The 13,779-nt window shown below is 44.0% G+C and overlaps 1 protein-coding gene across 1 annotated transcript in view; it reads left to right on the forward strand.

The window, feature by feature from the left end:
* cntn1a (contactin 1a) overlaps window positions 1–9,154 on the forward strand; it is a 29,959-nt gene extending 20,805 nt beyond the window's left edge. The window contains exons 14-21 of the mRNA XM_080001938.1: window positions 21–170; window positions 739–809; window positions 1,875–2,109; window positions 4,599–4,702; window positions 5,265–5,454; window positions 6,391–6,503; window positions 6,601–6,757; window positions 8,493–9,154. Coding sequence (XP_079858064.1) covers window positions 21–170; window positions 739–809; window positions 1,875–2,109; window positions 4,599–4,702; window positions 5,265–5,454; window positions 6,391–6,503; window positions 6,601–6,757; window positions 8,493–8,569 — 1,097 coding nt within the window. The 3' untranslated portion in view covers window positions 8,570–9,154. The remainder of the gene's footprint in view (window positions 1–20; window positions 171–738; window positions 810–1,874; window positions 2,110–4,598; window positions 4,703–5,264; window positions 5,455–6,390; window positions 6,504–6,600; window positions 6,758–8,492) is intronic.
* Window positions 9,155–13,779: the final 4,625 nt, after the last annotated feature.

Here is a 13,779-nt window from a genome sequence, read left to right on the forward strand (position 1 = left end):
ACCGTCCTGTTTTTCCACAGCTCCCGTAGAGGTGGAAGGAAATGCAGAGACAGCCACAGCGGTCGATTTGTTCCCCTGGACGGAGTACGAGTTCAGGGTGATCGCCGGAAACACTCTGGGCACGGGGGAGCCCAGCGCCCCCTCGCCCAAGGTCCAAACCGAGGCGGCAGGTGAGACCACGGCCCGGCCCCTCGGCCTGGGCATCCGCTTGGTGTTTATTACACTTGAAAGCACCAGGTTCCGTTAAAAAGCGGTCGTCCGGGTTTTTTATTTTTTACGACATGTCATCGTTCAATTATGTCCATTTTTACCTACGTAAAGTGCTGCCGTGGGAGTGCGTCAGCAGAAACGCCGCCCGCACGGAGAGCAGCGCAGTGCGGTGGGAGCACCGTGCCTAACTCACCCCAGAGACCTCCGCAAATGAGCACCTTGGCGAAATCTCACATTGAAATTCAATTACAAAATGGAAATCACAGGCCCACGCTGACCTCCCTTAAAACAACATTCTTGGCCGGCGAGCCTCGAGCCTCCCGCCTCCCGCCTTTCGCCGCGCGGCGGGGCCGCGTACGCGAGCATTAAGGTGTTGCACTTGGCGTTCGGCGGCGACATGGAGCTGTCGAGGGGGAGGATGTGTCAGTAGTGCAGCCAGGGAAGCGGTTGCGGCCTGTGTGGGTTGGCCTTGTTTGTGTGGACTCTCGACATGTGGGCTCAGGCGGTCGCGTCTCTGTCTCGTTGTAGTTCCTGTGGTGGCGCCCTCGGACATCGGCGGGGGCGGCGGGACCAGCAGGGAGCTCACCATCACTTGGAAGGTACGTCCGGGACGTTTCCATTCTTCCCTTCCTCTCTTTCTCCGTCTCTCCGTGTCCCTCTGTCCGGAGGGGAAGGGGGAGGGGCATGTTTTTTCCTGACCTAAAAGTAGAGAGGAGCGAGACAGGCTGCTCTTCAGCGGGCAGAAGTTCCAAAACAACTCAATCAATCAATCCGTCGGGAATGTATTTAGAGAGCAACTTCCAGGCCAAAAAAAAAAAAAAAAAAAAAGAGTACAATATGGTTATTAAGAAAATAAGAAAAGTAAGAAAATAAATAATAAAAGTTCATAAAAAAATAAAATAAAAAGCAATACAAACATGTACATCAAATTTAATTTAATTTAATATAATGAACAGCAGTCCAGACACTAGGAGTGCAGTCACTCTCTTGAGTGCTATCGTTAGCGATAATTAGTTTTCTGTAAAGTCAGCGTGACGAGGAAAGATGTTGTCAAGGCCAGAGATTAGAGTTTGATCCCAGTTGCGGTGACGGCTGATTGGAAAGGGGGTCCGCTCTCGTCGGCACAGAAAAAAAAAAAAAACGAATCAAAGCTCGATCTCTCTCCATCGTATATTCCAGTGATCAGAGTCACACGTGTGGTCTCAGGGACCCCAATCTGAGAAGATTTCTATTGTTAGATATGATTTAATGCAAACTTCCATACCTGTGTGTACTATGGTTACAGAGATATCAGTAAAACTAGGATCCAAACAGTATTTTTACATTCTATTGTATATTATAGTATAATGGTGCTGATTAATGGTCTTGTAGATGAAAGTTTAACTGTTAATCATTTGCCGGGGACCCCCGTGGTACCTCTCGAAGGGCCCCCGGGGATCCCTGGACCGCAGATTGAGAACCACAGATATATCCGACCTAGTAATTCGTCCGAAAATGCGTTTAAAGTCTGCAAAGGGGAAGGGACAACGAGAGCAGTCCTCTGTTCTTCTGCCCGGCTTCTCCACAATCCTTTCATGGGGTTGTGTTTTTTAACCCGGATTCGTGACGTGAATGACTTGTTGTGGATGTGATGTGTTGAACCTCTCCCCTCCCGCTGTCACCAGCCCGTGCAGCCGCAGTATTACTACGGCAGCAACTTCGGCTACATCATCGCCTTCAGACAGAGCGACAGCCTGGAGTGGAGGAAGGTGATAGTGGGCGACCCGCAGGCCGGCCGCTACGTGCTCAAGGACGCGTCCATCCCGCCGTCCACCGAGTTCCAGGTCAAGGTCAAGGCCTTCAACAGCCGAGGAGAGGGCCCCTACAGCCTCATGGCCTACATTTACTCCGCGCAGGACGGTACGTAGCGACCGCCGATGGGGGTTCGTCTCCTCCTCCGAGCGTCGGTTATTGACGTTCTCCGCTTGGTAAAAAAGGGCCGTTCGATTTTCGTCGCTCCCTTCCCTCTTTTGGTGGAGCTGGTGTGATGCACGGCCGGTGTAAATCATTCAATATGAATTATCAATAATGCCGTGACGCACCGACACTTTTGCCGTGGTGCCTCCGGACCCCGCAAGTCATTTGAGATATTTGTCCGCTGTGAACGGGTCGCTCGCGTGTCTCGCGTCGCGGGTGCCCAGATTTTCCCGTTCTCCCCGTTGGTTGTCGGACCAAAAGGGGGGAGCGGGGAGCCGGTCTGCCGGCGGTAGCTTGGATCAACACGGCGTATTTGCGGCGTCTGAGGGATTCTCTTTAACATGCCAACACTTTGCCATTTCATTCTGTCAGCATCACCTGTTTATCTCCCCCCAGAGCTTTCCTCTGGAGAGGGATCCACTTAATAGCAGTTCTCATGTCTAAATGTGAGGAATTTCAATACCCCTTGAAGAACCTGCCACCCCCTCTCTCGCTCGCTCGCTCGCTCTCTCTCTCTCTCTCTCTCTCTCCCTCTCTCTGTCTTGATGGGGGGATTATCATGATCTGTGTAGCATGAACTAGAAAGCTGATAATTCGCCCAAGGATGCAAAGCATTTAGCCCACTTATTAAGTTCCACTGACAGACAGTTGAGATAACTGTCTACCCACTGGCAACCCAGACACGCGGGGCTTGGGAGATGCCAGGTTTCCATGGTAACGCTCCCGGGAATGTTATCTTATTCATTTGTCTTTTGGGGCTACGTCCTCAATTAAGTCGGCGGGCCAGTGTTTGAGATGTGCGTGTGTGTCTGTGTGTGCGTGTGCGTGTGCGTGTGCTGTGTGTGTGTGTGTGTGTGTGTGCGTGTGTGTGCATTCATGTGTGTGCGTGTGTGTGTGTGTGTGTGTGTGTGCGCATTTGTAAGAAACAAACTGGTGTGTGCATTATACTTCTGAACTTGCTTCTTTTGGAGGGCGGGAGCTTTTCCTGCATCCGTGTCTCTTTCTACAAGCCAGTGGCATTCTGGGATTTGTTTCTGGGTTGTTCCCAGAACAAAGATTTAACGTTCAAGGACAGTTTCCTGGAATGGATGTTTCTGCCGTCAGAGTGTGTGCCATCAGCTCATTACTCAAAGTAACAAAAAAAACAAACCCCAGCATTTGGTATAGTGGAGGAGTGTGGACAAAGAGATGCAATATTTCTGTCATGGTGATTTTTCCATATATGATGATGACTTCACATTCCAAGAGTGATGCCTGAGCACCACTGAGTGAAATGCATTAGTACGACCAAATGATGCTTCTTTGAAACACAGAGCCATAAACCAGGAGGGACTGAGTAGTTTACGATCAGGCTAATGGATCCGCTGTTTGCTGTTCAGGTAAAATACATAATGTATATCCCCAGTGATGAATTATGACAGCACTTAATCGGAATGCACTCTCCTTGTTGACTACCATCGGCCCATCGGCAAATAAGATGACATTCACGATGGCGTTTTTGTCCAGTGTTTGCCACACGTAGTCTTTCTTCGGGCGTGCCGCCCTGGTATGTGAACGGCGACCCGTTTTTAATTTTTTTTATCCATTCGAGAGAATGACGCCATCCGCGATCGGTTTTAGAAGACACGGACACGGCTCTCTGGAGCACTCCAAGCAGGAAGGGATGCTGCGTTCGCGGGAACTCGGAAAACTGTAAGTGATGATGCGCTCACGGGAACTCGGAAAACTTCGGTATTGGCATCGGCTATCGGCCATATTATATATATTGGCCCAGAGTTTCACAATTGGGGCATCCCTAGCACTAAATATAATGAACCATTATACACTCAGTATGAGGGGGATTCAGTTAAAGGCACTTTCTGCAGTGCAAAATTGTCAAAATTAAAACTTTGAAATACCACTCTTCAAGCTTTATTATTTTGTGCTATTTGTTTGGATATAATATTATGCTAAGCCTACACTTTAACTGTACAGGGTTCAAATAATTGCGGACAGGAATCTTGTGACTCAGACAGCATGTGTCACATGGTCACCATGTGACACACCACTTTTATTTTTCGAATGTTAATTTACATTTTTGCTATTGTGATGGAAATGACTTGTATGAGACAGGTATACTGACATTAGATTTTTTCAATATGTAATTTCATTACGTTGACTCTTTTTTAACATGAATGTTGAAAACAGTTTTAATTACTTGCCATTTTGTCATCAAAGTACTAAGTGAAAGATCAAAACCCAGAATTGTGACTCTAATGGAGTTTGCAAATACCATTTTCTTCCACGAAATCCGCCCTCTGGACGCAGAATATCCCATATTTTAAGAATGACCCATAACTGAATTATTAACACAGACGGGACAAAGGTGTCCTTGATACCCAGTCTCCCCGCCGCGGAATATTTGATATAGTGTTCACCGTGTGTCTCCACAGCCCCGTCTGAAGCGCCCAACAGTCTGGACGGCAGAGCGATCTCAGCCACGGAGGCCTTCGTGGGGTGGCTGTCGATCTCCCAGTCCAATGTGGAGGGATACCAGGTCGGTCACAAGCTGCCAAGAACCGAGAAGAAAAAAAAAACAAGAATGATTATGTTGAACCGAAAGTATGTTTTGTTTTTCATTTGAACATTATATGTTTTATTATAACATATATTTATTTCGTTTATTTTTGATATACTGCACGGCAATACAGCAAGAGCAAAGCACAGATAACACAACATTACTCATTACTGACAAACAGCCCGAACGGACTCACATGACATCGCACACAACATATTCACAATAGACAGTCACCAGCATAGACAGTCAATAACATTTAAGTATTTTCTCTTATGTCATGATAGAATTCTGTGTAGAAATGTAGTCACTGTTTTTTCTAATCAAGTTCTTTTTGAGGGTTCTGTGTGAATCCCAACTTTCTCTGTGTGGGTTTGGAAAAATAATCTCTTAGTGAGTTAATAATAATAATAATAATAATAATAATAATAATAATAATAATAATAATAATAATAATAATAATAATAATAATAATATATTATTCTTATTATTATTATTATTATTATTATTATTATCATATTATAATTAAATGAAAATGTCCCAGGTAAAGTACTGGAGGACACCGGAGGACAGTGAGGATGGGGCCAGGAGGGTGGCGGTGTCCAGCAGAGAGAACCAGACAAAACTGGAGGGCCTGAAGCCAAACTCCCACTACCTGGTACAAGTCCGGGCCTTCAATGCTGCGGGATACGGGCCGTCCAGCCCCGTGTTCCCAATATTCACCAAGAAATCCCGTAGGTTTACATAGGAACTTCATTTTATATTGTTATTTTATATTATGGTATGATGATTGATTAATGACCATTCATGTATCCAGACTCGGATCAAAATCTTGCATGGTCTTATCTCCTTATCTTATCTTGTCTTATCTTATCTTAAGCCTCTTTTTTCTGTATCACTTTATCTTATTTTAGATCACATTACCTTATCTATTTATCTTATTTTCAATTGTCTAATCTTATTATGTCTTATTTTATGTGTAACCCCCTAACCCTACTCTTATCTTATTTGACCTGACCTTACCTTACATAGTATCTTGTCTTATCTTAACTTATCTTTTCATATCTTAACTTATCTTGTTTTTGATTATCTAATCGTATTAATATCATATATACAACCCCTACCCCATATTACCTTATCTTATCTCTTATATCTTACCTTATCCTATTTGTATTCATCTTATCTGCTTTTTAATTTTCTCATCTTATTATTCCTTATCTTTTCTCAACTCACTCTATGTAACCATATCTCATCTTAGATACTTTTAAATAACCTAATCTTAGCTTATCTTACTTTACCTTATCTTACCTGACCTTATCCTGTCCTGTGTTTAATTTTCTCATCTTAATATGTCTTATCTTTTCTCACTGTCCCTTATTCCACCCTATCTTATCATAGATTACTTTACCTTATCTTCCTACCTTATGTTATTTACATTTTCTTATTTCTAATCATATAATGTTTTATCTTTTATCTTTTTAACTTATATCACCATACCTTATTTTATCTTCTTTTACCTTACCTGATATTTAATCTTGGATTTTCTAACCTTATCTTAAATTATAATATCATGTGTTTTTGTATCTTATCTTAACTTATCGTATTGTATAGCAGTTTATCAATGACCCACCAAGCTCTCATGAGTCGCTTTGTTCTTCCCGCTCCTCCAGCGCCGAGTCGACCTCCCAAAATAACGGGCAAGAAGCTGAAGGGAAAGAAAGTAACCATCGCGTGGGAACAAGTGGAGCCCTTCGCTAACGAGTCATCGATAGACGGTTACAAGGTGAGAACACGTCTTCGTGCTGCTCATCAGCCTGAAAAGATTGAAGCTATTGTATTTAATGTGTGTATTTTGTGTGTGTGTGTGTGTGTGTGTGTAGGTCCTGTACAGACCGCAAGGTCAGTCCATAGGAAAGCTCTACTTCACCAATAAGCGATCCATAGACGTCACCATGCCCACGGCGGGGGACTACGTGGTGGAGGTCCGGGCCTACGGCGAGGGCGGAGACGGGGCGGTGGCACGCATCTCTCTCATAGGTAACACACGCACAAAAAAAACCAAAAAACTAAAATAGCAATAATATATTACTTCACTTTTTCCAGTGATTACAGTGAAAATAGTTAATGTAAGTGAGTGGAAATATTTATAAATTGGGCAGATCGCTCAGTCTTAGTAGTGTGATTAATGCGATTAAAGTGCTATTGCTAAAAATAACTAGGAAAAAGAGTGTGTATGGTGTGAGGGTGGTGCGGTTTAAGCAGCCACACCTGTCTCCGGGACCAGGGTGGCTGTACGCCTGTTGCTCGTTTGAGTAATCTACCGGCAACAGGTAAAACCCCCATCCCCCCACACACACGGGGGGAGCCCTTGTCATGACATGTTTTCCCTCTGCTCCGTGCTTGTTCAATCTTTCCCACTCTCTTCAATAAAACCCCATCGCCTGTGTCTCGGTGTCGTGGGCCCTTAAAACGCCGCTAGGGTGGCGTGTGGCAGGCGGTACCGCCTCAGAGTGATTATCTCCAAGCACGTCAAGGATAAAATGATTCTTTGCTGGAGATGTATCTTTGTTAAGCTCTCTATTGCATTATTTAAAGGGGTCACACTGTGTTCCCAGAATGCAATGTGCTGGGAAGGATGCCTTACAGTTACTGTGCGAGGAGAAAATTGGATGTCATTTTTTATTTAGAGTCAAGTGAAATATGAATTAGTGACTGCCAGTGGCTGGAATTTCTTGAGAAAATAGTATGCTCTCATTACTCCAAACTTACTAAATTTATGCAGGTTTGGTTTCACATCAGCGGCGGGCACGAAAAAAAAAAAAAAAGAAAAGAAAAGAGGGCGAAGCCATGGGCAAAGTGGTCGAAATTTAAATCCGCGCAGCGCCGAGGTGACGTTCTGCGGCTGCTCATTCCCCAGGCTGTCAGTCACTGGCGGGATTATAGCAGGTTTAAAGATGGCGGCGAGGAATCATTTGTCACTGTCAGAGGGGGGCGGCGGTCCGCAGAGGGGGCTGTCACTTCAGCTCCCGCGGCTTATGCGGGAGGAGGGAAGATGGGGGGGGGAATCTACAGTCCATGACTAAGACCTTTTGAGAGACCGCCGGCTTGATCCTCGATCTGGCCGATGGGCTGCGTGTTGGCCGGCTGGGTGCAGAGGGGTCCTAAGCCTCTGTAATTGATCTTGATGAGTTGAGGACCCCCGCCCCTCCCTCCTACGCGGTATTCCTTATCCCTTATCGTTCGGCCCAGGCACACCTGACAGCTTGATTTCAGAGAGACCCGAGAATTTAAGCCGCGGGGGATTTCTAATGCAGGGCATTGACAAATGGCCGGCCGTTTTTTGCCGATCTCCACACTGATGGGGTATAATAATGCGGGGCGCTGAATACGACTTTGGCTTGATGGATGAGCGCGGTCCATCCAAGGGGACTGCGGCGTCTCAGCCGTCGCTGGAATTCACTGTTTGTTTGGGATGTCCGTACAAACGAAACCATTTTGTTAAAGGAAAACTAAACCTTGTTTTTTCGACCACAGGGGCTCTACCAGAGTGATTGGCATCACAATCTTTTCAAACTGATCCAGCACTGGGAGAATAGGGGCAAGAGGACAACCTGATTGCCCCATTGCACGGCGTTAGGCTTAATTTAAAAGATTCTGAGGCCAATCGCTCGGGGCGACTCCCAATGATCAAAAACATACGGGAACACGGGAGATTTCCTTTAACTGACCTGAAAGCGGCAAACTAACACGTCCCTGTGTCCACTCTGTGCAGGTGGAGGCGTCATGGCCGCCCAGCCGCTCAGCCTGCTCTCCCTGCTCCTGGTCGCTCTCCTCCGCCTCGACCTCTGAATGTAGCGCCGTCTTCGTCTTGGCCTCCTGCGAAGGAGGCTCTGCGAGGCCGACGCCCGTGAGGACGCCTACGTGTGACAGTGACAGTTGTTTTTTTTTTCGTTTTTTTTTTTTGGTTCCACCCTGCGACCGAAACGCCATATTCCAACGCCACACCCCAACCCCGCCCCATTGTGGAATATGTTTGTGGAAAACAAAAAAAAAAAAAAGGAAGAAAAAATCCGATTGGACACTTATTTCATATCTTCGAAGCATCCTCGGGGGAGTGGAGTCGAGTGGAGTTCCGTCAACTTTTTCAATATGCCTTATGTAAACAGTTACTCTTATCTTTCACAATAACTGGCCGTAGCGTGGGACGCTCTCCGGTTCGTCTTTCTCAACCGCAGAACGGACCCGGGAGGCATCCGGCAGGTGTAGTTTTCACGGGACGGGGGAGGTTCGGGATAGCTCTGTTCTACGTATAATGCATTCCATAATATAAGATAACAGGTGCATAGTTGTGAACGATAAGCGTACCGGTTTATCGAATTTCTCTCTTTGTGTGTTTGTTTTGTCGCATTTCAGAAACTTTTCTCCTTCTCTTTCTTAAAAAAATAAAATAAAAATGAAGCACACCCTCACTTCCAGAAGCTACAGTCAAAGCAAAGGACAACTTTTCGCGAGTTTTTACTGTTAGACGGCATCGTAAGGGATTTTCTTTGTCGTAACATATGCAATAATTTATGTTTTTTTTAATTTCTTCTAAATGTTATATTAATTTTATATATATATATATATATATATATATATATGTTTTTTGTTTTTTTGTTTTTTTGTTGTTGTTTTTTTGTTTTTTGCAAAATCAAGATTGATTGATCAACCCCCCTGTCCATATCTGATTCTAAAGCTTGCGTCACACTGAATCCCTCCAACAGTCGGATCCTCAGTCGGAAAATGGGAGAGCTCGTTGTTTTCCGGTACAACAGCGAGTAGTTTGCTCAAATTTTGCATTTTTTTTTCAATATAAAAAAAAGATTTATTGATGGCGAATATGGTGACATCCAAGGTTAACGTTAATAATGTCATTATTTTATAATTATTAGTAAATTACTTAGCTTTGAGCCCAGTTCCAATAAAAAAAACACGTGACTGACGTAACTTCTGGTCGTAGTGTCGGAACGAAACTTGTAGCTCGAGTTGGGAAATTTGAACACTGCCTCTCTCCTTAGGCATGAATGGACTTCTTGTTTGTTCTCGTCGTTTCTCGGATTCGGTGTGAAGCTGGATTAAGTCTCATTTGCCCTACTGCTAGATCCCACTTTATGTATAAGCGAGTGCATGTAGACCTTTGCGATCTCAAAGAATACCCTGAAACAGTTGGAAAACAATATATACTGGCATTTACAACGTTGAATGTACTGTAGGCAACGCAGAATGGCGTCAAATGAGTCCAGAGCTATGATAACCAACATTGGAGGGTTGCTAGTTTGATTCCTCGCTGTTTCTTCAAGCCTCGCCGGGCGTCACGCCGGAGAACCCCCTTTATTTCCGATTCGGAAACGCCTTTGTTTTGACTGTACCGCCTGGACTCCGTGGTACTAAAGCCAGTGCTTTGTAAAGAATGTTGGCATTTCATTTCCCTGTGAATTTGGTGGTCGGTTCATTTCATGGTTTTTTACTCCTCCGTCGCTTTTCGTGACTTTTTAACGTTGAACAGTGAACAGTAGTGACACTCAAGCCGTTCGGTGATTGTGCAATGTCTGATACATCAGTGGCTCCTTTATATTTTCTAACGACACAACTTGCCTAGCTCCTTTTAAAAGAAACAAAACGAAACAAAAAAAGATAATCTATGGTATATTGTTTTCCATAAACCGCTGTGAGAGCGAGCAGGAGATAGAGAAGGAGGCCATTCATGTCGGCGGTACGAAGACGCCCAAAGCTCCATGAGTCGTTTCCACTTCCCCCGGGTTTTTCTTTTCTTTTTGTCTCAATTTTAAGGACCAAACCGGCGTCAAATCCAGTTTTAGACTTTTTACCAGTCAATATACATATTTTACTTTATTACCCCTGACCACACTGGAAAAAAAATGTCACTGGCTTCACTTGGAAAAAAAATTGCTTTAATTCATAAAAAGATTGTTTATTTAATTTAAAATTAATAAATTGACACTAACTTTTAAGCTGACAAAACCTAACAAAAGCATACTATTTTTTTAATTTTTAAGTGGAACCAGTGACTCCATTCTCGTCTTTTTTTTTTTCCAGTGATTTCCCTGATGATTTTTTGATTTATTTTTAGAATATTTCATATTTCTCACTTACAGGGTACTTGAATACTTCACGCATTTTGTATTTGTCAAAGCAATAGCGCTTCCCTCTTATCAAGTGGAACGAACAAATACAAAACGAAAATAAATTGAACTTATAAACTTTCATCAGGAAAGCATAAAATAATTCAATGAAAAATCAAATGTGAGTGCTCCTGAATGGTAATGGTAATGGTCTGAAACTTGCCACCGGTCTGGTCCTTGACCATCAGAGTTCCATGTGCTCAGAGATATATAAGCTTTTTTTTTATTTTTTTGTGATTTATTAATATATTTGTACATCACGACCCATCCAGTTGGACAGTTTTTAGAGGTTTATGCCCCCCCCCCCCCCCCCCCCCCGAAGGTGGAGGACAAAACGCTGCATTTTGGGTTTGATCTTGAGCTCCGACGCGACGGCAGCCGACGCCTCTTCATCCGAACTCCATCACCATCCGCCACAAAGTGCTTTTCCCAGGTTCCCCTCACGCGACAAAACCATCGGAAGAGTTGCCAAATGCATGAACTGCCTTGAACTTTGACTCTTACGTCCTAACGTGCATGACATCGGGAAGACGGATTCGCTCCAGAATCGACTCAAACCGAGGTTTAAGTAAATGTCTGAGAACAAAAGCAACAACAAAAAAAACAAAAAAAACACAACAACAAAAAAAAACAACAACCCAAAAATACAGACCGGAACAAAAGTCTGCTCGGTTGCATCGGCCGCACGTCATCTCATACCAAGTCTTGGGGGTGTTTTGGGAACGAAAGGAAAAACAAAAAGAAGAATGAACCCCGGCCGTAGGAAACCCCCCCGCACACCTCCACCCAAGCGGAGGAAACTTCCGCCGAAAAATCCCATGCATCTGATTGGTCGTGGCTTTGGTGACATCACTGGGGACGGAGCAGCGCGAGTGGCTGTGGGCCGCAGTTCGAGGAATGGTCGAGGGGAATGAAACTGGACTCTCCCGTTGGCTGGTCTTAAAAGGAACAATAAAAGTGTAGTTAACTATTAAACTTTGCTTCCTGTCGTTCTGTCGCGGTGCTGCGGATTCCTCTCGTCGGGTTTTATGAGTCGCTGGAAAACCCGAACGTTGGGATTTGCCTTTGCGCCAGCCAGAATCCGTGGATTGAGCTCCACTCCGTTCGAGTGCCAGGATGAGTGTTAAAATTAGATAATTGGAAGAAAATACAAGTGCGTGGATTAGTCTTTAACCATTTTGGAGAAAACCGGCGGAGTCTATTTCCCCGGTTCCCTGCTGCAACACCTGCATTAATAAAGGGATTAATAAAGAGTGTCATCTTATTACACGTGAAAAAAATAAAAAACATGAAAGTCAATGATGAGAGAGAGAGCTTTCCAGCCGTGCTCTGCAGGGGCCTGATCAATTCAACACCCAATTCACCTTGTTGAAACAGCTGCAGCTTGTAAAACCACGACGGGAGAAAATGCAAAAAAAAAAAAACACCTCATTATTCTTTCAAATATCTCAGTCAATTACATAAAATGTGATAAAAAAAATACAATTTGGATGATATTCTCCCAGGTTTTATCCTCTTACGCTTCTCTGTCACTGTTGTTTTCATTTTGTAATTACTTTCAGCCTTGCGGGTATTGGAACGTTTACTTTCCAATTATTTTGTCATTTTTAGGATTAACGAAAAGAAGACATATACTGTAGACACCGTCCTTGAAGCCATTCGTCGGTGTAAAAATGAGGCTGTGGATGTCCATGTCAGGTATGTTTGTAGAACCGCCACAACTATTATCCTCTTCTGGAGTACAGCATCGTGCATTTCAGCGGGGGTCACGAAAAATCACCCAAAAATACACTCAAAGCGACCAATCTGTTTCTCACCGCATGTCACATGTGCAGCCCTGCGGAGCGTAGCAGAACGCCGCAAAAGCTCAATAGTTCAAGTACCTGCGAAGTGAGTTCAGTGATTTGTTTGTAAACACATTATACATGTAAGAAAGTGATTTCTGAAAACATGTGAAAAGACTGAACTGTGGAGTTAGACCGTTAAACTGTTTTTGCGCTCCGGATTTTTTTGGGCGGGGCTAAATCATGGCTCGATGACGTGGAGCGGTCATAGGCGGCGTGGCCCCGCCCCCTAACACTATATAAACACCAGGTGAGAATCGAAACATCAGTGGTGAAATAAGCTGAGCTAACAGTCCGGAGTTTGGGACAAAATGCTGTTTTGGGAATGAACACCTGGAGTTCTAGAGACTGGAGACACGGGACTGAGTTCAGCAGAACATTTAAACATGGAAGTTACTCCAATGTAAACGTTTATATATTATTATATTATTATTAAGGCGATTGGGCGTGGTTTCAGCGTCCTCAGCGGACGTCTCTTCGTTTTGTTCTACGACAAAGTCAAAAACAAATGTGATTTCATTCCATTTAGATTGTGAATGGTGTTGGAATCCACACTTGTCACCCCAATGCCATGGCAGGGTTGGATTTATTTTACTTTGTCGTAGAACAAAACAAAACACATTTTGGGGAAGGTCCCATCTTGTAGGTTAACATGTGTAAGTTTGAGATATTTCAGTGGACCCTAAACTTAGAGTTTGACCTTTGAACCCTGACCAGAGGTCAGCTTTGAAGCCCTATATCTCAGTAATTGTCAGTTGTGGTAGTGTCAATAGGGGACGCCACTTAAAATGGCCTGACATATAATTCAGGGTTTTGCAAATAACAGATGTAAATTCTGACAATGCAGGCATAATACACGACCAAATTAACTGCTAGTAACCCATGCATGTTGTTTTTCCACCCATACATTTGTTTTATTTTCAGGTTATTAATATTATAACTACATTACCCATGAGGCAATCACATCAAGATGCATAACAAAATGGCCCAGAATTGTAGTTTCTTGGAGTAGCATTATGTTAGGGTTGCCCCC

Source organism: Zeus faber, assembly GCF_960531495.2.
Source record: "Zeus faber genome assembly, chromosome: 6".
Classification (NCBI taxonomy): domain Eukaryota; kingdom Metazoa; phylum Chordata; class Actinopteri; order Zeiformes; family Zeidae; genus Zeus; species Zeus faber.